The following is a 26,265-nucleotide window of genomic DNA, read 5'->3' as shown; positions in this document are numbered from 1 at the left end:
CATCAGAAGATCCTTACAACTCCACAGTCCATGAATTCAAATGATACCGATGAAAGGCATTTGTTAATTTTTAAACGTGACTATATTAGTCAAGGTTCTTCGGAGAAACAAAACCAATAAGATGTATATGGGAATATATGAGTGCACTTATTATAGGAATTGGCTCATGCAGTTATGGAGGCAGACAAGTCCCACAATCTGCCTTCTGCCAGCCGGAGAACCAGGAAAGCCAATGATATATATAATTCAGTTCAAGGCGGAGCTGATGGTGTAACTCTCAGCCCCAAGCTGAAGGCCCAAGAACCATGGGGCTACTGCCATGACTCCCAGAGTCCAATGGCCAAGAACTCCAATATCCAAGAGGAGGAAAAGATAGATGTCCCAACACAAGAAGAGAAAGAATTTGCCCTTTCTTCACCATTTTGTTCCATTCAGGTCCTAAAAGTATCGGATGATACCAGGCCCATACCGGCGGACAAACCTCTTTACTCAGTCTGCTAAATCGTATGCCAATCTCTTCCAGAAACACCCTCACAGACATACCCCAAAATAATCTTTACCAGGTATCTGGACATCTCTTAGCTGAGTTAAGTTGATACAAAAATTTAAGCATCAGAATGACAGAGAATAATGAACTTTGAATAGCAGTGAGAAGTTTTCTTTTGCCTTTGACATTCTCAGTCAACACTGGTTTAATTCCACTCCAGTTCACTTTGATGTTATTGCCTCACTTGTCTCCCATAGCTCAGAAGTTTCACTGATAACATCTCCTACACTGAATTCTCCTTTGTAGAAACAGTTTAGGGATGAGTGTATGCCAAGCTACAATATATATCTATAGAATACGTCACTGAGAAAGTAAGATTACTTACTTACACACCTACTAGAAAAGTTATGACTAGAGCCAGAGATATTTGTGTTCCATTATTGATTTTTACCTTTTAGTAAACCTACTCATCAAGCACTTTCTGGACCTGAAAAACTGCCACATACTCAGAAACGCCTTACCTAATACACCCTTGAAAATCTTCGAACTTGTATATGAGATACTTTACAAACACTGATTCTTTCAATTATATCAAAATAATATGAATAAAATTATAATCTTAAATAATTTATGATTTTATAACAAATATTAAATATATGAGAAATATATTAATATGAATTATATTAATACAAATATAAATTAATATAAATACATGATATTGACACATTGGGCTCCATCATATAAAAAGCAGCATAAATAACCATTTTATGTAGATGTTGAGCACTGCAGCTGAACTATAACTGTGATATTCCACATCTATACTGAGTTGACTCAAATTTATCCATCTATAGAATAGATATAGATATATGTAATTTTTCAACTTAAACTTAGAATGAACTTAGGGGTTTCATAGTCTTCTGCTATATTTGCCCATGTTGACGTCGGAATAAAGAGAAATGAGAATAATACATCTGACATATATTAAATGTACAATTCTAGGCTACTATGCTAATTAAATAAAATTGACAATTTGATCACTTATTTCTATATTTAAGTGCATATTTCTGTATTTTTATATTTATATAAATTGTTTATAAATAAAAACGATTAATTTGGCAGTTAATTATATGCCATGATAGATATGATAGATAATGAGACGGTAGTTTGGAACTTAAAAATCATTTAATACTTAACATATGTTTCATGGGGGGGTGGGTAAGAGAAGTACTTGATAAAATTATGACTATGTGGAATTGAGAAAAACTGCACAGCAAATAATTATATACATAATTGTTTGAAAATTATCCTCTAGGTCAGAGACATTCACATTTAAAAATTCTTTAGGGACTTAATTAAAATAGAGAGTTATCACTTTTCAAAAATGTGATCAAGAGATTTAATTTTGGCTTTACATGTTTTATTTTGACATTTTTAAATGCATTTTAATGTGAAGAAGCAAAGCATCATTTTACATTTAAAATAAAGTTTTTCTACTTGCTTTCTTTTTAGTAGGTCTCTTAGAGTAAAACCTTTCCATCGTAAGTAAAAAACAGTATAGTATTAAAATGTCATGACAATAAATATATATATATATATATATATATATATATATATATATTTATATTTATAAAATAAATTATCTCCACACTTAGGAAGAAGTAGACTTTATATATCAGTTGATATATTAAAAATATATCATGATTTCTTATTTTTTAAAAGTTTCATAAATTACTCAGAGCACACAAAATTAAAACAGAATGATATAAAATATATCAGTTAAAAGTCTATACTGCATGGCAGCATGAGAAGATGAAAATATTTTTGAAATAGAAATAATTTTTAATATCAAAAGCCAAAGGGAATGGGCAGAGCATTTTGCATCAAAATATCTCAAGAAATGTACAGAGTACTACTCTCTCAAGATATATACTTTTATTTTAGGTATGATTCTAGTAGTTAATAAGCATCTGCATTGGAGAACAAACACATGATGTGGAAATAAAGTCAAAAGGCAGGTCACTGGGGGCACCTGGCTGACTCCTGAGCTCAGGGTTGTCAGTTTGAGTCCCATATTGGACGTGGTGCCTACTTTAAAAAACAAAAACAAGGCAGTCCACTGAAGTGACATGTTGTCCAGTACAAAATATTAACATGGGGAGTTTTTCAATGTTACACATTATTAGGCCTATAAATTAAGTATTTAAGAAGGGGAAGTCCAGACTACATCTGTTGAAATGAATAAGGAAGGAGAACAGTTAAGGGGCAGGTACTGAGGTGGTAACGGGAAGGCTTTTATGAAGGTTTCCTATGAGGGGAGATGGATATTTGGTCTTGAAATATAAGATACTTCAGAAAGTAGAGAAGGGAGAGCATTCCAAAGGAGAAGGAATAATTAGCATGTGTAAAGGCACAGACTCAGTGTGTGAGAGGAACTCTACATTGTAGAATTTAGAGAGTTAGTAAGAGATTAGATATTAATTAATTAGAGCTCCTAGTTTGCCAAGAACCTAGAATTCATCATCTAGTAGAATTACTTTAAATGTGTGGTCCTTTCCTCTCTGACATACCTCAGCACTCACCGGATAGGAATCAAGGGGTTGAGAGAGTAGACAGTTGAGCAAACACCCTACCTTGATGCCTCAGGACACAGGAATGACTCATTGCAACTACTGTCTATTGTTTTTAAGATTTGTGTGCTTCTTCCCAGAGACTGGCCAAGGGGATCCATACAATATAGAAGAAATGTCACCACATCCCTATTACAAGTAACTTTTAAAAATAATGCCACATCTTTTAATATGTGTATTTTCTGAAAATTTAGAATTAGATCCTTTTATCCATCAAAAAGTTGTAATTGAATGTACCCATGAACCTAGTTTCTGACCTGGAGAAAAATCCAAGGAGTTAGGATTCTGTTGGCACACCCCATGTACTATTTCAAACACATGTGCACATGCACATGCACATACACAACCACCAGGCTTTTCCTGACATAGCTGCCAACTGGACAATAGCCATGTGTCGTCTACTACTAACTGCAATTCTAACTACCTAGCGAACAATGGCATTTTTGTGCTCAGGACCATTCGGGCAATCTAAAGGATCCCAGCTTTGGTCAGTGGGACTAGAAACAATAAGGATAATATCTGAGAAATACTTGGAGTCATATTTGATATAGATTAACTGGCATATGAAACGCTGTTTTCTATGTCTCTGGGTCCCATATTTCTATCCTATATGATCAAGTATCCAGCTATGACATAATCTATAAGGAGGAGGCAGCCTCAAGTGTGAGAGAGTCTACAAGCGACAGTAGATCTCCATTTTCACCAGAGCTGTTAGCATCCATCTGTTTAGATGGCTTATGGCTTACCACACAATGATTTACCTTTGTGAGTCACACACCAAATCTGCATTTGAGAAAGATCACTCCAGTAAAACTATAAAGAATGTACTTGGTGATGAATTGAGTATATTCAAATCACTTGTCTCTCAAGCTTACTTAACTTATAGTTAATTATACCCCCTGCTGTGACTGATTACTTAATAGATCTTACCTGAAAAAACTATGACTCTGTTATTAACTGGAAAAATTAACTCTACAAAAATATAAGGGAAATGGAGAAGGCAAATGTCACTCGAAAATCTATTGAGGGAATCCTAGGAGACTGTGCTTCTCCCAACTTTAAAACAGCCCTCAGAGGGATTTAAGAGAAGGCCCCGAGTCCTAGCAGAACCCTAGCCCTGATCAAATTTAACTTTTTTGCTTAGTTCAAACCTGGGTGGGTCCTCAGAATTACTCAGGAATCTCATCATATTTCCTTAATGAAACAACTCCCCCACTCTCTCACATGACAATTCTACACCTCTTCTCACCTGGAATTTCTAGTACCTCTCCCTTAACTTTTCACTTTCAGTGGCTTGTCCAGCTTTTTATATGTAATTGGAAAAATAGAAGCAATTAGAAGACATCATCAAACCCTGATCAAATCTACCCCCCTCACTGGTTAAAACCCAAAGACTCTGCCTCCTATTCCATCAGTGAATTGTCCCTGAACTTTTCCAAGAGCAACCCTCCACTGGTACCCCAAATCCCACCTTTTCTTCCCTTCTGAAGTGGTTTGCACCTGTAGTTACCCATTCTCTGCTGACTTAGCAATTTCTCCTTCTCTATCAGTTCAATTTCATTGGCTGAAATATTCTTACCTTAAAATAAATTTTCTAATGTTAACCCTCCCTTTTAGCTCCCCGTTAAAGAATAACTCCTCATCAAATTTATCTATACTTGCTGCCTTGATTTTCTCACTTGCCATTCTCTTCTTAACCCATCTGAATCAGAACTTTATTTTTTTTTAATTTTAATCCCAGGGTACCTTATATTAGTTTCAGGTGTATAGTATAATGATTCAACACTTCTATATATTACTCAGTGCTCATTGAGATAAGTGTACTTTTCCTCCTCATCACCTATTTCACACATCTCCCTACTCACTTCCCTTCTGGTAACCCTCTGTTCTCTATACATAAGAGTCTGTTTCTTGGTTTCTCTCTGTTTTTCCCCATATGTTAATCTGCTTTGTATCTTAAATTCCACATATGAGTGAAATCATATGGTAATTGTCTTTCTCTGACTTATTTCACTTAGCATAATACTCTCTAGATCCATCCATGTTGTTGCAAATGGCAAGATTTCTTTCTTTTCTATGGCTGAATAATATTCCATTTTTTATATATACACCACATCTTCTTTATTCCTCACTGATGGACATTTAGGCTACTTCCATAATTTGGCTGTTATAAACAATGCTGCGACAAACACAGGAGTGCTAAATGTAGCCCTTCAAACTAGTGTGTTTGTAATATTTGGGTAAATACCCGGTAGTGTGACTGAATCGGAGTTCTAGCCCAACCATTCCACCAACACTCTTTTTACTCCAAATAAACGACCGTCAGTCCAAATCTGTGGTCCTGGGCCCTGCAGACGCAATTGGCACTGGTGGACTCTACCTCCTAGTTCACCTGCGGATCCTTCCCTGTCTTCTTGGCTGCCTTCCGTTGGTCTTCCTGACCTCTGCCTGGGAGAGTAACTCAGAGCTCAGGGGCAGACCATGGCTCTCCTCAGCCTCACTCTTTGAGTGCCCTGATACAACCTCATGACTTGAAATAACTTCCATTAGCAGGTAACTTCTAGTATTAAACTGCCAGCCCACCAACTGCACACTTGCCCCACACCTCTCCACCATCTACTTTACCCTAGAGTGGGCAGAATTACCTTTTCAAAATTGTCACACCATTCCCATGATCCAAATCTTTTAGCAGGTTCCCATCACACAGAGAATGAATTGACTAAAATAGAAGAAAATCCAACATCCTTATAAGGTCTTACAAGGCTCCAGGATCTGAAAACTGCCACCAAACTCTCTGGAGTTTCCTAAAATTCTCTCTTGCTTACCATCCTACATCTCTCTTGCCTTCTCTTGAAGACAGCAAGCCTGTTCATCCCCCCACACAGGGACTTCACAGTTGCTTTTCTCCTCACGGTTCACAGTGGATTTTATACTGAATTTTATATTGTACCCTTCCATTCAGCTCTCTGTTTAAATATCACCTCTTTAGAAATGATAACGTTGACCACACTAAAAGGCAGCTGCCATGCAACACGATACTGAACCAGCTAGCTTTGGTTTTCTTCATGGAACCCGCCACTATCTGGAAATTTCCTTTATATGGTCCCTTCCCCACAGGCAGGATTCTGAGGACTGGTGTCCTACTGTTTTTTGTTTTGTTTTGTTTTGTTTTTACTGCCTCATTCCCAGGGTTTAGACATGTTGGGTACACAATGTATTCATTGTGTAAGTACTCAATACATCTTTTGCTAAATAAATAACTTAGTTAAATCAGCATTTCAATATGCCAAAAATATTTCTGATAAGTGATTCTCAACAACAAATTACTTAATCATCAACAAGTGTCCAGAAAGTCTCCGGCTCCTAATACTTATTTACTCATTTCAAAAAGCTAAGACACTGAGAAGTTCACTTTATATACATATGTAATATACATATTGAACACACTTATGTTCTCTTAACACATTTAACAGACATTTCTAATACAGAGAAAGCATTTCATATCTATTTTTAAAACAAAACTCCCTTTGCTTTAAAACAAATCCACTTGAACAGCCTAGAAATTTATATTCTATCCTATTTTCTGCCAATCTTAGGGGTGTGGAGATTATGAGCTGTAGTGAAGTGAAAGAAACCAAAATGTTAACTAATCTATGATTAATCTGTATAAACTTTCAGATTTTAGATGCGTATACAAACACACACGTATGTAAATGATGAGAAAACACAGGAAAACAACCTACGGCATATTCATGTCAGCTAGTTAATATCTATGCAGTAATACAATTTATAAGCACATACAAGAATCACCTTTCAACTTTCTCCAGGATGTTAATGCATCCTGCAGAAAAACCTCCCTCAGGTTTGTTCCTGGCATCTCTAAATTACTTAAGTTTAGGGGTGCTTGGGTGGCTCAGTCGGTTGGGCATCTGACTCGGTTTCAGCTCAGGTCATGATCCCACTGTTTGTGGGTTTGAGCCCATGTCGGGCTCACTGACAGAACATATATTAAGGCTTTTAAAAAGAACATAGAGATAATTTTCCTTTGGCTCTTTTGAGAAATTGACAAGCATAAATAAACAGTAAAAGTCTTCACTTTTTTTTTGGCTCTCTTCTTTTAAATATCATAAAGCTGAAATTGCTAAATGTACAGCTGAGATCTATATGGGGGGGGAGAAATACAATGAAAATAAGGAGAAGAAAGGCAGCTAGACAAACTTTTGATGCGCTGTTGCAGGAAGACTAATACATAGTATTTTCTTAAGTAAGTGCAAATCCTGAAGCAGGTTGTGCTATTATTTTCTGCTTGAGGAAATAATAATAAAGAAGTTTCATTTCTTCAAAACGTACATTATAAATAAAGGATACAACATGTTGATAGGGGTTTGGGAGTGGTAAAGAAGAGATGGAAATATAAAGGTTTCAGTGAAGTAAGTACATAATTAAAAATGATGAGCACCCCTTGGGAAGGAGCTGCACATAGCCTAGACACAGAAGAGCTTGAATGACAAAGCAAATCTACCCTAATTCCCTCCCCTAACTACCACATGTTACTGTCACTATACCTTTATTGGTTAAAGGATTAGTGAAAATTTTTACTTTATTTCAAGGATACAAATTTCAAGTAGGATATTCTTTACAAAAATATAGACACCATTAACAATGTTTATAATATGGAATTTTCACATGCCCAACTGATACAACGATATATTTCCTAACTATGAGATCAAAGGAAAAATAGGTAATTTGTAACAATTTTAAAATACAGAATGTGACTATCACAAATTTTAGCTACAGATTATCATAAATAAATGACAGATAAAAAGAAGAAGCCACAAATAAGCATTCCAGGGGAATTTACACTGGTAAAGAAGGGGCTTTTACACTGTGGACTGGAAAACACATAGGAGATAGCCATACAAGGGAAATACTCGAAGCAGAGAGAGAAGCATGTGCAGAGGCCCCGATGCAGGAAAAGCACCAGAGTGGTAAGAGATTAATGAGCAATAGAAAGAATATGTTAAGATGAGAGCAGATACAGGTCCTTCAAAAACCTCTTAAGCCATGTTAAGATTTTTAAAATTTTTTTAATTCTCATCAAAGTGCACTGAAGTACTTCAAGGTCAAAGAAATGTGAGAAATAAAGTATTATTGTATAGCCCTTACTAGGAGGTTCAAAATGCACATTAGCTAATTAAACATCCCAAGAATTTTAACTATAAAGAAATGTGTTGAACTTGATTTAGTTCAAGGTTTTCCAAATTTATTTGAGCACTGAACACTCTTCACGTGACACATATTGATATCCTGCTGAACTTTCTTCCTCAGTGGATCATTTCCCACAGTTATACTGGAACAAAGAGCCAGTGAGAAACCTTGATGCTATTGTTACTTCATGAATTAACTGAAAGACTATTTGCTATGACTGGGAATAAAAGGACCTAAAGTATTACTCTGTAGAGATAATGGGTTTCATTGTTGCTCAGCTGGACAAACATTTGACAGTCTGCTCTGGTACGTTCTGAGAGAGTGTGCTAAACAATAGGGTTATAAGATGGATGAGATCTATATTGTCATTTGGGAACACTAGAAAGCATAAATACATTCATTCATTTATTTATCCATTCAATAAATTTGTGTCTAAATGAGTCAAGCATTGTTCTAGAGAGAAACAAGGCAAACATTGTCTTTGCCTTGCTGAAGCTTACATTTATGCTTGGTATACAGGAGAAAAGCTAAATTACAACAACATAATTCAATAACTGACATAAATAAAACATATATTTGCAGGTAAGAGAGCAAGGAGTGAAGGTAGATAATCAAATAAAAGCATTTAACTCAGTGCAGGGAGTAGAAAAGACGATCTTGATTTGAAAAATAATTTGGACATACTATAAATAGGAGTTGTAATTGTTAAATGGATACGCATTCAGAGTTTGTATGACACATAAATCTGAGCTCAACAATTTAGTCTGGATGTGGAATAAACAATGGAAGTTTTAAGAAACAAAACTGATTCTTACTATATTCAGGAACTATGCTAAGAATTTTACATATTTTTAACATTTAAAATCTTCCAGCAGCATCATGAGGTAGGTCCCTTTAATCACCACTTTAGAGATGGATGTGGACACTAGAATATTTAAAATTAAGTACGTGGTTTACATTATATTTCTTTTGGACAGTATTATTCTATATGGTCCTCAGTAGGATTGTTGGTTTCTGTTTTGCATGATTATTTAATGTATACCTTGCCTCTCATTTCCCATTTTTCCCACTGACCCTGCCAGCCCGCAGCCTGACAGCAGAGACAGCGGCCCTCAATGCTTCTCTCACCACCCCTATGGCCTGAAAGTGTTTGCTACGTTTATCCACTTCATTTCATCACTAAGCTCCCTAAATTCTCTTCTTGTACAGGAGATGTGAGATACCTTACTTCTGGAAAGGTCTGGGAAAAGATGGAGAGATAGGCTATTTCTGATAGCCTTTCAAATGTAACCACACAAGTTGGGAGATGAGCTCATGGCAGAAGCAAGAAGGACAAACTGTAGGTCAAGCAAAGCCCATGCTAGCTTATTATAAGGAGACTCTGAATAATAACACTTTGTCAGAGTGCCTGGCTGGCTTAGTCTGTTTTAAGCACCTGACTCTTGATTTCGGCTCAGGTCATGATCTCATGGTTCGTGGGTTCAATCACTTGTCAGGCTCTGTGCTGACAGCTCAGAGACTCCTTGGGATTCTCTCTCTCTCTCTCTCTCTCTCTCTCTGCCCCTCCCCTGCTCACTCTATGCCTCAAAAATAAATAACATTAAAAAATAATAATAACACTTTGTCAGAAAGAAAAAGATCAGGGGTAAATGCTATTCCATACAGAGCACCAAACAACAAGCATAAAGGTATGATCTCCCTACTTATAACCATTGTCACAACATCAATGGCCAGTCAAAACAGAAAGAAAAAAAGGACTGTGGCCCTTCCTGCCTGAATTAATCTAGATACTATTACCAAAAACAGCTTAGCCATTACACTAAAAAACTCCATTACTGGAAAAGAATAAACAATCTGATTTACAATGAACACTCTGAGACTAAAAATCAGAATAGACCACCATACAGTAGTGTCCTAAGAAATATAAACATGGTCCCTGATTTAAAAGTTAATTCAGGGGCACCTGGGTGGCTCAGTCATTTAAGTCAGCTCAGAGCCTGGAGCCTGCTTCGAGTTCTGTGTCTCCCTCTTTCTCTCTGCCGCTCCCCTGCTCATGCTCTGTCTGTCTGTCTGTCTCTCTCTCTCTCACAAATGAATAAACATTAAAAAAAAAAATTAGGGGCGCCTGGGTGGCGCAGTCGGTTAAGCGTCCGACTTCAGCCAGGTCACGATCTCGCGGTCCGTGAGTTTGAGCCCCGCGTCGGGCTCTGGGCTGATGGCTCGGAGCCTGGAGCCTGTTTCCGATTCTGTGTCTCCCTCTCTCTGCCCCTCCCCCGTTCATGTTCTGTCTGTCTCTCTCTGTCCCAAAAATAAATAAAAACCGTTGGGAAAAAAAAAAAAATTAAAAAAAAAAAAAAATTAAAGCATCTTTAAAAACAAAGTTAATTCAATAGCTATTTCATAAAATGCCTTTTTCACCAGAAAATTTAAAAATAATAGTAAGTAGACAGATGTTTTGCTTATCCCACATTGGAAGGGAAAAAAGCAATACACACAAATGAAGTTTTTACAGTAATCCTCATTAAGAAAAAATTGTTGACAGATAACTTTAATTTAATCCTTACAACAACTTTTAAAATTTTAACAATTTTAATGGAAATACTTTGAAATTGCATTTTCCTTCTTCCTGGCATCTTAAAAGAAAATTTTCGAACATGACAGTTTTTTTAATGACTCACGTTCATTATGATTATTCTACACTGCAGTCTAATGATGCCCAGAGAGACAACTGGAGTGTGGAACTGTTTGCTGCCGCACCTACGTGGCCTTACACTGCCGTGGTTTCACTTCTGGTTTCTGACCTTGATGGGTTTTCTCTCCCTTTAACTTTGCTCTTGGCTGTGACTTCTCAACACTGTTAGATGTTGACTATCATTGGTCATTTCCACAAATGTTCCTAATTCTGTGCTTCTACTAAAAACAAAACAAAACAAAAAACAGCTTAATGTGCTTTTAAAAAACAGTGTGAAACCACACGAACAAACGAACAGACCCACAGAGATTACGGCATGTCCTTTGGCTGATGAAAACAAAATGCTGTTCCTTGTCTTCATGCCTCTGATTCTGTTTCAGAGGATGAGGCTGGCTGGCTAATCTGCCCACAAGAAAATTATGACAATTATATGGTAATAATGGTGACAATGCAATTGTCCCGACTGTAAGTCAGACGTGGGGATAAATGTGTCACTAAACCTTCACAGTCACAGGAGTCAGGTACATTTAGAATCTTATTTTATTGGGGCGCCTGGGTGGCTCAGTAGGTTAAGCGTCTGACTTCAGCTCAGGTCACTATCTCGCGGTCTGTGGGTTCGAGCCCCGCGTCGGGCTCTGTGCTGACTGCTCAGAGCCTGGAGCCTGTTTCAGATTCTGTGTCTCCCTCTCTCCCTGACCCTCCCCCGTTCATGCTCTGTCTCTCTCTGTCTCAAAAAAAAATAAACGTTAAAAAATAATTTAAAAAAAAAGAATCTTATTTTATAGAGAGGGATATCAAATTTAGAAAGATTCATTAATCTGGCTGTATTTACATGCTAATCAGTGGTACAACTAGTATTTGAGTCTAGGCTTGTAACTAGAGTCAAGACCACTACCCATTCTCTGTATTGCCTCCAAAGGTCAATAACTACATTTACTTTTTTTTTTTTTTTTTTTTTTAAGAAATCACAACTAAGATACATGGTCTTAAACAAAGGTTACTGCATTTTAACTATGTAGATTTCTTCAATAAATGTACATTGTTTTATTGAGCCAATCTTAAAAGGCACTTATTTATTTTGTTGATTTGTCTGCTACCAAAATCAAGGAGATATTAATGCAATTTTGCTGAGTGATAATATCATACAATCAGTTTAAGTTTATGAAATTCTCACTGTTAAAAAAAAAAAAAGAGTTACAATGTTGTGTTTAATCCATAAAAGTATCATTGTCCTTATCATATTTGATTCACTACCTAATTTACTACTTAATTTTAGAAGTTTGGTAGAATCTGATATTGTCACAGCCCAAGGCATATTTTAGGGTACAGAGATAGCCCTGGTGGCCCAGAGATTATAGCCATCTCAAATGTGTGTTCCTTTGGTCTGGTAATTTCAAAATTTTATATTAATTGCTGTTAGTTTGCAACTTCAGGAGCTTTCTAGGTATGATCTGAAACCAGAATACAGGAAGGGTGGGGAGAGATCATGTAAGAGGCAAGACAAAGACACTTCAGATTGGTAGGTGGCAGTTTTAATAAGCAAGGGAATTTACATATGAAGCTTGTTTTGGGCAGCTGCAAGATGAATAGATTCCCATACCTGCCTACCAGAATCTGAAAATTTTGTATAGAGGCCTTAACTGGCTTCAGGTACATACACTGCTAAGATAGTCTCAACAACACTTTGCTCTCTCAAGGCTTTGTCCTTGGAACAGCTCCTATTGTGGAAATGGTAGGCAGAGTGGACATTCCAAGGACAGACGAGGGGGTGAGGAGCCTCTGATTGCCTGAGTCCAGCTTGGAAGTCAATCAGTGGTTACATTCTCTTGCTTACCTCTTCCAGCAATTGTAGACATTTAAAAATGGAGAGATTTCAAATAAAGTGTGGAATGCTGACTTAAAGAACTGGACGATGTGGCGCCACAGGTTACATTCTCATGTGGAAACTGGCAGGAGCCCTGGGTGGTGGTCCCCTTAGACACAACCTGTTTGCTCCAGGTTGCCAACAGCACCACCTGGCCTGGCTCCCTCAGTTACCTGCCTGACTTGTGAGCTGAGCCCTGTTTTCCTTCTTTACTAAAACTTGGAAAGTACGTCTCCAAACTTTCCTTAACAGTCTATATTCTAGTTCACCACACATTTTCAATTACTGTTTAAAATAGTTTGAACATCTGCCCTGTGGCACATAAATAATATCATTATGAGTTCTTTATACATGAAACAGATTCAAGTGCTAACCTACTCAGTTCAAGATCCAAGTCACCTAATTCCAAAACCATCTCCTTCATATTATACCAGATCTTATCTATTTAATTATATATATAAACAATATTATATACATATGTAACTATATTATATATCATATATTATATAATATACACATATAACTATATTTATGTATGTGTGTATACATCTATATGTATGTATGTGTGTATAATCTTTTGTAGGCTCCTCCATTGAATTCAGTTTGAGAGAAAGGCAACCCCACTGAATCAATATGGTACAGTGTCATTTTCATGGAAAACAAATTTGTTAGTGAAAAGCTTATAAGACAGAGAAAGCATGAGATTGCTTTACTGTAAATAAAATACATTCTATAAAAAGGAGTTATTAACTTTATGTCCATATTTAATATATAAACAATACATATAACATGAAAATTAAAACTAATTTTAAAATTATTAATAAAATTAAAAATATTAATTAAAATTAATTAAAATTAAATTTTAATTTTAAAAATTAAAATAAAAACCAATATTTAATTAAAAATTAAAAACAATATTTAGAATGTCACAGAGTGGGTATAAGTACAATGGACAAAAATTAGACATGAAAAGGAGAGAAGGAATGGTGGGGGATGAGAGGAGTCATTTTACTTAATTATTTTTTAATATTTATTTATTTATTTTGAGAGAGGGAGAGAGAAAGAGTGAGAGAGAGATTGCACAAGCAGAGGGGCAGAGAGAGAGGTGGGAGAGAATCCCAAGCAGGCTCCATTCTGTCAATGGCAGAGCCTGACATGGGGCTGGAACTCACAAACTGTGAGATCCTGACCTGAGCCAAAATCAAGGGATACTTAATGGACTGAGTCACTCAGGTGCTCTTGGAGGAGTCATTTTATATCAGGTAATCACAGAAGGAAGTTCAACAATATATGTAAAGTACCAACTGCCTCCAAATTGAATGTTCCTTAACAATGGCCACCACTGTAATCATCATGATTATCATCAGACAACAAAGACCAGGTGAATACACCTGTACATCCAGTTGGGCCCATTTGCTATCCCTAACACAGTACTAGGAAAAGATCTCAAGTTTTAGAACAGTTAGCTATCATGCTGTTTTGTTTCCTGAAGCACTGAGAGAAAAAGTTAACTCTAACTGCCCCTGAGTTTTACTGATGCTTTCAGCAGACAGAATTTTGAAAGGCTACACAGGCAAAGGTCTAATCTTTGGGAGGCATATTATTAGCCTGGAAGGAGACAGTGAAATCAATCCTGAGGCTGAGGGCTTCTCTTACTAACAATCAAAGAAAAAAAAAAAAAAAAAAAAGACAGACTGAAGACCTGAGGTACAACCAAACAGGGATATCTCACCATCACAAAATGTGGAGTGGAAATTCAGGAGTTAGAGAAAAATAGGCCTGACTGGTAATCTAAATGAGTAGGGGGAAAGCTCTCAAAGGTGAATAATCTTTGTAATACTTACAAATGTGTCCTTCCAAAATTATGAGATACCTATATTTTCTGAAAATAATTGGCCCAGTGTAACATGGATTATTTATCTGCAGCTTAATGTTAAGGAAATCATTCATCTAGGAAACCATGAAATACTGCTTTATAACTTCAAAACTGCTAGTCCATTCCCTAGGAAATAGACATGTTTAAACAAGTTGTTTTGTTACACACAGACAGGAAATAGATTTTTTTGTCACCTTTTACCTGCTTGTTTATAAAGGTCATTAACAAAACCAGATATTGTTATTATAGACTCCATGAAATTTCCACATTTAAATGAATAAACATTGAATAGGGACTTTTAGACCATTTTCACTATCATGGACCATTGTCTTAGGCTAAAGAAGCAGCTTTTAGAGCACAGCATTTTCAAATTTAAGGCAAATTACCAAGTAGAACTGTCCTACTTTTAAAGTGAGTTTGGACTTGAAAAAGTGAATGGTACTGGTGAGTAAGACCTAAATACTCAAGATATTTTCACAATATCCCTATGTACCTAAATTTTAGACTTGTGGGGAATAAACGGGGCAGATAATACCTGGAACAAAGTTCATACAAAGACTGTAAATCCTCACCCCTGTGCTGTGCTCTGCATCGACAGAAACCTTTCTGCTAGGCTGAATAATCTCATAAACCCTGTGAGAGAAGCTACATTTCTACTATTCACACTGAAATCCAGACAGATTAGATTGATATAGCAACTTTCTTAATCTTTTTTAAAATAGAGAATTAGTCTGTCTGAATTTTGAATCTCACTCTACTTTCTTTGAAATAGTAGATTTAACCATTTTCCTTAATCAAGCTGAAATAAGGTTCTGGCTTATACAACAAAGAAATACTAAAGGGAAAAGAAAATGTACTATGAAAGAAGAAAACAGTTAAGACTTTTTATGGCATATCCAGCATTCACTGAAGCTATTAACAACAATCTTACTGTGAGATTTTAATGTTCTTAATGAAGAATAGAGTATTATTTGTTTGTTGTTGATTGACTGTCTTAGCCATAGTTAGCTGTTTGCTATATCAATGTTCAAAACTGTCTTTTAATCATCTATCATTTGCTTCATATAAATCATTTGTTTGCTTTTTGAAAATTTATAAAGCAAATAGGACAGATATTTGTCTGTCTAAAATGATGATGTATTACCTCAGTTAAAAAAATATATAAATGTTTGGAAACCGATCCAAAGAAATTAAAAACTCATATTTTATTTTAGGGTTTGTGCTACATTTAAATATATTGAAAATATCACATCTGTAAAGGCATGATGCTTGGTAGATATTTCATGTTTGTTAAATAGTCAATAGAATAAATGAACTATTCAGAAAAAAAAGTTAATTTTAAAAAAGTCTATGATGTTAACCTAAAAATAGATTATTTTTTAAAAAAATTGTGATGTTAACCTTAATTTACCTAAAAACTGATCTAATTAAGGGATCAGTAAACTTTTTGATTGTGTGCCCTATCAGTGAAAACTTGTCAACATCCCTCCATATATGTATACATCCCTCCATTTATGTATTTCCATATGTATGTATTAGTTATTAATTGCTTTTTTTGTGACACTTTAGTAACACGTTAAGTGCACTGTTAACTCATACACACAAAGAAACTAATTTTATAATAAAGATAAAATAGTCAAGGGTCTGGTTAAATAAAGTTAAAAGTCACCTTGATATGTGATTTTAATGCTTCTCCTGGCTGTAACAGCTCACTAAAATACATAGATATAAATGAGATAATCAATGGCTGGGATTATTAAATTATAAAAGTTTTTTTTTCCAACTCCCTCCATCATCTATCATCTTTGCTAAAATTTGACTTGTATATTTCCACTTTCCCTGAAGTTAGGTAACCACAAGAGGATTCATTTATATTTATATTTTATATCTATATTTATATTTATTTATATTTATATATTTATAACCAATGGGCTTGCAAAATACTAAAACTGAAACCCTTTTAAAAGTTCACCAAAAACTACTTCCAAGATTTATGTGTATGAAAAGAACTTTTTAAAAATATTTATTTATTTTTATTTTAGAGAGAACGCACAAGCAGGGACAAGGGGTGGAGGGAGAGAGAGAGCGAGTGAGCTGAGAGAGAGGGAGAGAGAGAGACTGAGAGAGAGAAGGAGAGAGAGAAAGAATGAATCTCAAGCAGGCTTCACTCTCAACACAGAGCCCCATGAGGGCCTTAATCCATGACCCTGGGATCATGACCCCTGCCAAAATCAAGGGTCAGATGCTCAACCAACTGAACCACCCAGGCACTCCTGCAAAGAACTTTTATGAATGAAATTGTGGCAATAAAATCACAATGATGGAAATTTTTTTCTTGATATTTTCCCCAAATCCACAGAAATTTCTTTAAAAACATTATTTCAAATTAATTTTTAAAATATTATCCATACCCTGAAGAGAATGACTTTTTGGTCTATTTTTTCCCAAACTTCTGATTAGCATATGCTCAGGAGTTTCCCAAGCGTATATATTTTGCAATGCATCCTAGGACATATGAATCTTTAAATTTTCCAGATAATACCAAACTGTTAGTTGCACACATTAACTTTTCTATGCTATTTTCTGTTATTGTGGCCATTTTTACTACCATAAAAAGAGAAATTATTTCACCCCATGACACATGACTTTTTGATTTTTTTTTTTTTGCTTTTAAGAAACCACAAAGAAGTACATGCCTTTTAAGTTCTCTTTAAAGTAATAATATTACAAGTTTCTAATCATGTCCTGAATACTTAGCTTTTAAAAGTCTTGCAAATCAAGATACACCATACCATATACTCGTTAGCTAATACATCAATGTACAATAATAATCCTTAAGATTCATCGTTAAGAACTGATTTGGTCATGGTAAAATATCATATATAAATATACTAAAATTTTGTCTAGAATATGAGCAACTATGTTCACGAGGGTTTACCCCAGGAATGCAAGACTAGCTTAACCTTCAAAATTTAATAAATGGAATTTACTATATTCACAAACTAAAAAAAGAAAAACCATATAAGATACCATAGACCACTTAAGATACAGATATCCATTCTAAACAAGAAAGGCCCCCCCATGAATTTCCTTCCACATTTTAACTTATGGAAAGGACTACCACAATTAAAAACACAATTATTATAGTGTCTGTACTAAGGAGTATTTCATTCCATGTGATTATGACGCTAAAAAGCAAACCGGATTTACTTTTGTTCCTAAAAGAAACTCTAGTAACTCAAGATAATAGTAGAATATCTTTCTACCTAATAGTTGTTTCATCATGAACCCATGCTGAAGGAATATGATTACAATACCTTTGTGCCCAAATGTAAATTTCAGAGAAAAAAAGAACATTAGCTCTACTATGTTGTCTCCTTTGAGATTCAATATCTTATCTCTGAGAGAAATACTCAACAAAGAAAAGGTACTCATTTGAAGCTTTAGTAATAGTTAAGGCACAATTGTTTAAGCTCAACAAATCTGCAGTTATCTTGTTATTTTATCAAGGGCATTTACACAGTGCCAGAGGAATAAGCAAAACAGAATTTAAAACTTGGACCTCTAAATTGTATCCATTATTTCTTAACTCTAGAAACTTCAGAAACTTATGGATGACAGATTTGTCAGAAAGTTCTCTTTACCAACTAAAGTAAGGACATCCCAACCTCTGTTATGAACTGTCATTAGTAATTTAGCAGGGCTAGAAGGCAGTTCAGCCAAGTAGACAGAAAATTAAAACATGGGCAGCTCTTGATTGGAAATTTATTCATAGCAGGTAATGAAATAGCACAGACAGATCTCTGGTATTACTCGGAGTGAGAGATTTAATTCTGATAACTTTGATGATGGCACTTGAATCAGAGAGTATAAGCGGTGACAGGTTATGACATATAGATAGGATGAATAAGCATCAGCAACATATCTTTACAGAAGCTGATTCTATATAAGATTAATTTTTTTCAAACAGTAAATATAATTATTTCAAAATTATTACAAGTTTTCAAAAAAGAGGCTTAGGCCTTACACAAGCCATGTACCATATTTATATATGCTTTTCCATGGAGTGTAATATTAATCAACAAATCAAAGATAAGCAGGAGAAAAGAACTTGTATTTTAAAATATGTAGCTTCTGATTTTATCTGGGTAAGGAATCAACCCAAAATAACAGGCAGAGTAGCTTTTCCATGGGGAGAGTAATAGGTTTCCATGTGTGTATACATATGTTTAATGAGTTTATAGTCATTAAATGCACTCACGTACAAACAATGTTATTTATACTTATTAAGAATAATATTTTTTTTTTATTTTGGAAAACGTGGGTCTTTTTATATTTTCTAATTGACAACAATGACATTATTACTTTCATAATGAAAGGTACATATTTTTTAAAAAAAAATTGTTTCAGGGGCACCTGGGTGGCTCAGTCAGTTAAGGATCCAACTTCAGCTCAGGTCATGACCTTGCAGTTCTGAGTTCGAGCCCCACATCGGGCTCTGTGCTGACAGCTCAGAGCCTGGAGCCTGCTTCAGATTCTGTGTCTCCCTCTCCTTGCCCTCCCCCGCCTCACATTCTGTCTCTCAAAAATGAATAAACATTAAAAAACTTTAAAAAAATTTTGCCTATTTCAGACAAAACTCTCTACCACAGAAATACAGCTGAAAAATAATATTTCCACATAGACAAATATTTCAATATATTTTTGAATTTGTCAAGTGGTATGTTCATTGTATGCGGTCAAAACTTGTTATAGATGGGTATTTTAAAACACAGAACTAAAATTCTTTAATGCTTCTGTCCCTTGAATCTATAACTATTCAATCTATATAGTTTAGAGCAGAAATGATGCTGTGTCAGCTTCTAGATCCAGACCATAAGAAATGGCAGCCTGAATGTCATTTGGGAATTCACTATTTTAAGAAAGTCCAAGTAGCTTGTACAGTGGGCTACAAGAGGCACTGAAGCCCTTTGGCCCACAGCCATGACTGAGCTCCTAGCTGAGAGCCAGCACCAACTGTCAGTCATGTGAATGAACCATCCTTAAACAAAGTGGATGTTCCACCCTTGAATTAAACCACTCCAATTGACCGGACATGCAGAAAGGAAGAGCATTCCTCTTGATCTATACCCAAATTGCTGGTCTGGAACCATCTCTACACCCAACATGGGGCTCGAGCTCATGACCTGGAAATCAAGAGTCTCATGCTCTACTGGCTGAGCCATCCAGGCGCCCCAACAACTGCTATTATCTGAAGTCACTAAACTTTGAGCTGGTTAAGCAGCAATAAATAACCAGAAGAGCAGGATAAAAATTAAAACATAAATGCTGATTATAAAAAAGGCTTTAGCATTGCAGCAAAGCAATGTTACTGTCACATTGCATATGTTATAACTAATCAGAATAGAAGGAAGAAAATCCTGATAAGTTTCATCAAGCTAATATAAATTTTGTCAATAAAGTTTTTAATCAATTGTATACAGTAGTGAGAAAATAATTCAAAGAGCCCTAGAATCTTTACTATTTTATATATTGAGCAATCTAAGTATTAAAAAATTATTTGTTTAAATTTGGTGATTTAACTTGTTTAAATTGGCTTTGTAGGGTTTTATCTATATTGTATAATGATGTCATAACTGATAGTATTAACCTATATACAAAATACTAATTCTCTTAAATTGGAAAATGTAGGTACAGTATTGTCAAACAGAACAACATATAGAATAATAAAATGCATTTTACATGGAACTATATTTACAAAGTACTAAGCCTCTATGACATAATGTAGCCAAAAGAATTAGTCATATTAAAAATTATAAGCCAGAATCATGCTATATATTATTTACCAAAAGCAAGCACCTGAGAAAGGTTAATAGTTCCATAACAAAACAAGTATTAAATAAAATGTTAAATATGTCTTAATTTCTATAATAGAAATGTTTCTTAAAAAAGTTATGTATAATCTCTTTTCTTTAGAAAACTGGATGGCTTTTAATGGACCATGGGAGCTCCAGGTATAGAAAAATACACTATAATAAATATTTTAATAAAATAAATAATCGTTTTTGTAACATTTAAAAAATCCACCTAAAGTTTTTTTCTTTAAAGACATAGTTCTACAGAAGAATTGTGTCATAACACAAAATTTTAACTATTTAATGCATTTCTTTCATAAGGCACAGTTCTATAGTACAGAGTCTACTCATTCATCCAGATATGAACCAGAGAGTACAATTAATTGTATCTCTTGCCCACAAACTATTTTTACAAGATTTTCTCAATAGTGGAGTTTATCACAGAATTAGCATGGGTTCAGTCCTTTTTACTTGTTATACATCCATAGTATGAAAAGCAATGTTCAAAAAGGTGACACAGATACAAAATACCTTTACAAAGGGAATTGTATTAGCCCCCAAACTCTGCTTCCTCTTATAATGAAAAACCTGAGAACCAGAATGATTAATCGATTTGTTCCAGACCAAAACTAGGCCTGGAACCCTGCCACCCGCTTCTCCCTCTTGTGTCTTTTCTAATATGTTATGCTCCTTCATCTGGCATGAGTGATTCCTATACAGTTACGAAATACAAAACAATGCATAACATTCAGGAAAGAGCAAAGCAAAACAATTTCCTCCATATGAAAGTCATCTAATTTATGTTGAAAAATTAGAAACCTTCATTTTGTCAAAGTACTTGCTACAGCAAGATACATCCAGATACATAAACATCCAGATACATGTATGTTTATGTATATATAATGCAGCATACAAAAGAAAATTCGTTAAATTCTTTCAAAAATATTTATTATAAAAAGTTAGTTATATGTTGATACTCTGCTACTTTTTATATTCCTGACACCATATTTTCATTATATTTTCACTTATAATCAATAATGGATACAGAGTATTTTTGATATTTTAAGATATTTTGCCCTATTAAGCTATCTAGATTTAATCACCTAAAACACCCTTCTGTTTAAACAGTAAAAGAAGTCAGAGATGTGTTTAATCTTAACTGTTTCAACAATAAACTTTAGCTTACCTTTATGTAACATGATGCTAACAATAGAACTTACCAGGTGTAAGTAGAGTTGTTATGCAGAATAAGGAAAATAAAATAGGTAGCTAATATAGCTAAAACACTTGGCATCATACCTGATATATTACATACTAATAAATGTTACTTGTTATTAAAGTTATGTTAATTTAGCTGTGATCAGGAATATGGCAATATTATTAAGATAGCAAAATATGAAGTAACATTTTAAAAAATTGCTTATTTTATACAATATATATTTCTACTAAAAGGAGACTTGCTACAGTTAATTCAACTTCATAAAGTATTATTTTAGATATTAAAGAATTATTCACATAAATCATTTTAAGTGACCATATAACCAATATATTTTAAGTGGCCTAAGATTGGTAAAACTGAAATTTAATGAAACTTACCACAAATACATGGGCTATTCAAAACAAGGAAAGTCTATACATATGGTAAACATTCCTTACATAATTTTTAAAAATCAGCTTAACAAGTTATATACCAGTGAAAGACTACACACACAATGAATTTAGCAATATTCCTTGAAATATTTTTTCAGTAAAGACATTTCCATATTACATGTACCTACCTGGAGTAGATAAACAATCGACTGTCCCAAAGATCATGATTCCCTCTAGGTCCAGAATGAAAATAACAGGAATCTGTTCCATCAAACATATTCAATCCATCTTCTGAATTTTTTGAAGCATGGCTATGCACCACATCTAAGAGGACTGTAATACCCATTGAGTGAGCTGTGTCAACCAGTTCTTTCAGCTCTTCAGGCGTTCCATAACGGCTAAAGGTAAGAATAAAGCAGAAACAAAATCATATCATATTTAAATCAAAGAACCATTTACTGTGTATCATTTGTTTTACCAGTGCAGTACTAGGTACTTTAAATATGAAAACGCACTATGACATAATACTTGGGTACAAGTCAAAGTGGAATAGTATTTCTTAGTAAACAAATTTTAAGGTTTTCCATAAAAAATAATTAAAATACAGCTATTAGACATAGATTCATATCCCAATGAAAATTCACATTTTGAGTTAGTAGGTAGTAAATTATTTTTAAGTGTTTATTTATCTTTGAGAGACAGAGCATGAATGAGGGAGGGGCAAAGAGAGAGGGAGACACAGAATCTGAAGCAGGCCCCAGGCTCTGAGCTGTCAGCACAGACCCTAATGCAGGGCTTGAACCCACAAACCATGAGATCAAGAGCTGAGCTGAAGTCGGATGCTTAACCGACTGAGCCACCCAGGCGCCCCAGTAGGTAGTAAACTCTGTTTCTCTAAACTCAGAGTTTCTGACTTTCTTTTCCAAGGCTATTTTGCCTGGGGAGCATGGTAATCCCTGTTCATAAACCTGGCCATTCCTGTGAGTATGTATGCTTGGAATGGCAGTCTCTTGGAGTTATTTCTTTCAATGTCTTTGGTATCTTGAGTGAGGTCATCCCTCTTGTACCTACTTATTCCCAAACTGGAATGCCTTCAGGTGCCAGAAGGCCAAGAGGATGGGCCATGTCTGTCACCACCCAAGCAGAAAACATGGGTAGCTCAAAGGCACACATGTTTGTGTTAATAGCAGCTTTCTAGTCTGCATGAAAAAGAAAACAAAAATCACTCCTCTAAGAGGGAAGGCTTTTCTTAACCTATGTAAAATCTCAATATTGGCCTTCCATAGCATCAACTTTACTCTTTAAGTAAATAATCACCCAATCACCCTTGTGATTATTTATTATCTCACTTCCTCACTACATCATATGTCCCTTGAGGGCAGAGGCTCTTACTATCTGGTTTCCCATGATGCAGTACAGTGCTTAGTATATCGCAGGTCTCCTGGTAGTCAACTACATTGGGCAGCAAGAACTATCTTTAAAAAATGAAAATGTGATCATTTCATCCTCTACCTGAAGTCATACTTATACTCCCATTGTGCTTAGGATGAAGACTGTGGACATTATCAGGACCTACTGCACTGCCTAATTTGGCTCCTTCCAATAACTTTAGATTTAGGACACTTTACCCCTTTCTCTCCTTATCCCAGCCTTTTTTCTACTCAATGAACAGCATGCTCAGTAAATAAATAGCCTTAAAATCTCTTTCATTCATTTGTGTTTTCAACAAATACTTATTAAGCCATCTACCATGTGTCACGAAATTGTCTGTGCTCTGAGATTCAGCAGTGAACAAAATAAATATCCCTGCCCTTATGGAATTTATATTCTAGTTTGAGGATTGGAGGACTACAAATAAATAAGCAAAACATGGGGGATGTCAGATAGCATTAACTTCTCTAAAGAAAAAATGAAGCAAAGCCACTGGTGGAAAGGGCAGGTATGCTATTCTAAACAGGGTTATCAGTGAAAGTTTCATGAAGAAGGCAATGTTCAAGGGAAGACCTGAAAGAAGTAAGGAGCAAGGTGTGTGAATATCTAAAAGATAGGATGTCCAGACATAAAGGGTATTGGGGACAGAGTTAAGCTAATAAGCTAGGAACACTGGAAGAATAGCAAATAGGCTAGTGTAGCCAGAGTGGAATGATCCAGAAAGAGATGAGACCCGAGAGTCCACCAAGGCCCAGAACACATGGGGTCTTATGGACCAATATAAGGCCTTTGACTTTTGCACTGAAAGAGATAGGGAATCATTAGTGGGTTTTGAGCAAGAGAGGGACATGATCTGACTTTTATTTTAAAGTGGTTAGTCAGGTCACCATGCAGAAAGTAGCCCATGTATATGGAGGAAAGAAGGCTAGGGAAGGGGTGGAAGAACAGGTGGTTAGGTTTTATGATAGCTGAGTATAGGCAGGTACAGAAAGGGAAGAGTCCAATATAATGTAAAGTATATTTAAGGCATAAGAATGGATGAGCCTTGATGAGACCCTCAACGTACATCATACATATACAGAAGAGAATGGAACCAAGGGCTGAACCCTGGGAGGTCCAATATTTAGTGGTCAGAAAAAAGCAAAGCAAATTAAAAAAAAAAAAAAAAAAGCAGCAAAGAGATAGGAAATACACAAACAGGAGAATAATAGTTTCCTGAAAACTAAGGAAAGAAAAATGTCCTAACAAGGTACAAGTAATTAATTGTGCCAAATGCTGACAGTTCAAGTGGGATAATAGCTGATCATTGGACTTAACAGTGTGGAGGTCATCAGTATACTTGACAAAAGCAATTTCAATGAAGAGGAGAAAAGCCTACTCGGAATGAGTTCAAGAAAGGAGAGGAATGAAAGATTTAGAGATCACAAATACAGGTAATTTATTCACTATATTAGAGAATATATAGAGAAACAGGTAAAAGTATCAGTATTTTTTCTCTATGCCAGAAAAACTATCTCCTTATTCCTACTTTACTCCTCCCCCAGTTCACTCTTACTTATGTTTTATATGTCAGTCTCAACATCAGTTCAGATCTAATCTAAACTGATCAGACCCCTCATTCTAGGCTTTTATAGTACCCTGTCATTTTCTTCCTAGCTTTTATTACAGATAGAAATCAGTATGTATGATTATTGGTGTCTACATTAAACCAATATGTATGATTATTGGATTGATGTCTATATGCCACAACAGTGTAAGTTCCATGAGATGGAGACAATGTTGGACATGTTCAGGTCAATACCTCTTCAATTACATAGGACTCTTTGGTGTCTTTCTGCCCAGAGATCCACATTCTTTGGATTTAAGCCCAGAAAGAAGGACAATCCTTCTGTGGGCAGTAATATGTCCTACCAAGAGCCTTCTCAGTAATGTTCCTACATGAGCCAATCTCTTTCCAGTAAAGGATGTGAGCTCTAGCAATAATGACTTCCATGAGGCATGATTTTCTGATTAAGACTTGGGCCTCCAAATGCATGACAATTTCAGCACGTTAACTGGATACTTTTTAACAGAAATCATTTCATGAAAAGCAATGTTGAATCATGGCTAGCCACTAAGGCTTGATAAAAAGAGAATCTATGATTGTAGTTAAAAAAAAAAAAAAATGATAAACTGTTAACCCCCAAATAGATTACAAAACAATATCACATAAAGTGTAAAAATTACTTTTATTTATTTTTTTATTTTTCTCAAATAAAAATGGTTATAATTGAGACTTTCATTTTACCTTGAAGCTGCAAAGAAGCTTGTGATCTGGTAACCAAAACTGGCATAGTAAGCATGCTCCATGATTGCCATCATCTGAATGCAGTTGTATCCTATATAGGCACAGATCAAGTAGAAATTAAAAGCAATATTAAAAAAAAAATAAATGAAAAAGAAATTATATACGCACACACACACACAGCATCTTTGTTCTAAGGACATTAAATTTTACATACGATCATTTACATACAAAGGATTTGATCACTTTGAAAAGTTCTACTTCTTTAACATCTTTGACTTGTCTGACCTTCTAATACGAAATTGGACAGTTAGTTCTTGAGAGTGGTACTCTAGTTATTTGAAATGTCTT

The 26,265-nt window shown here is 35.2% G+C and overlaps 1 protein-coding gene across 2 annotated transcripts in view; it reads right to left on the bottom strand.

The window, feature by feature from the left end:
* Window positions 1-26,265, bottom strand: part of GBE1 (1,4-alpha-glucan branching enzyme 1) — a 290,866-nt gene that overhangs the window by 132,566 nt on the left and 132,035 nt on the right. For both annotated transcript variants that reach the window (XM_058731715.1, XM_058731714.1), the window contains exons 6-7: window positions 25,918-26,008; window positions 22,388-22,597 (exon numbers count right to left, since the gene is read on the bottom strand). In XM_058731715.1, coding sequence (XP_058587698.1) covers window positions 22,388-22,597; window positions 25,918-26,008 — 301 coding nt within the window. The remainder of the gene's footprint in view (window positions 1-22,387; window positions 22,598-25,917; window positions 26,009-26,265) is intronic.

Source organism: Neofelis nebulosa, chromosome 5 (genome assembly GCF_028018385.1).
Source record: "Neofelis nebulosa isolate mNeoNeb1 chromosome 5, mNeoNeb1.pri, whole genome shotgun sequence".
Taxonomy (NCBI): Eukaryota; Metazoa; Chordata; class Mammalia; order Carnivora; family Felidae; genus Neofelis; species Neofelis nebulosa.
The sequence above is the reverse complement of the archived record's forward strand: the minus strand, read 5'-3'. Positions and strand labels throughout refer to the sequence as shown.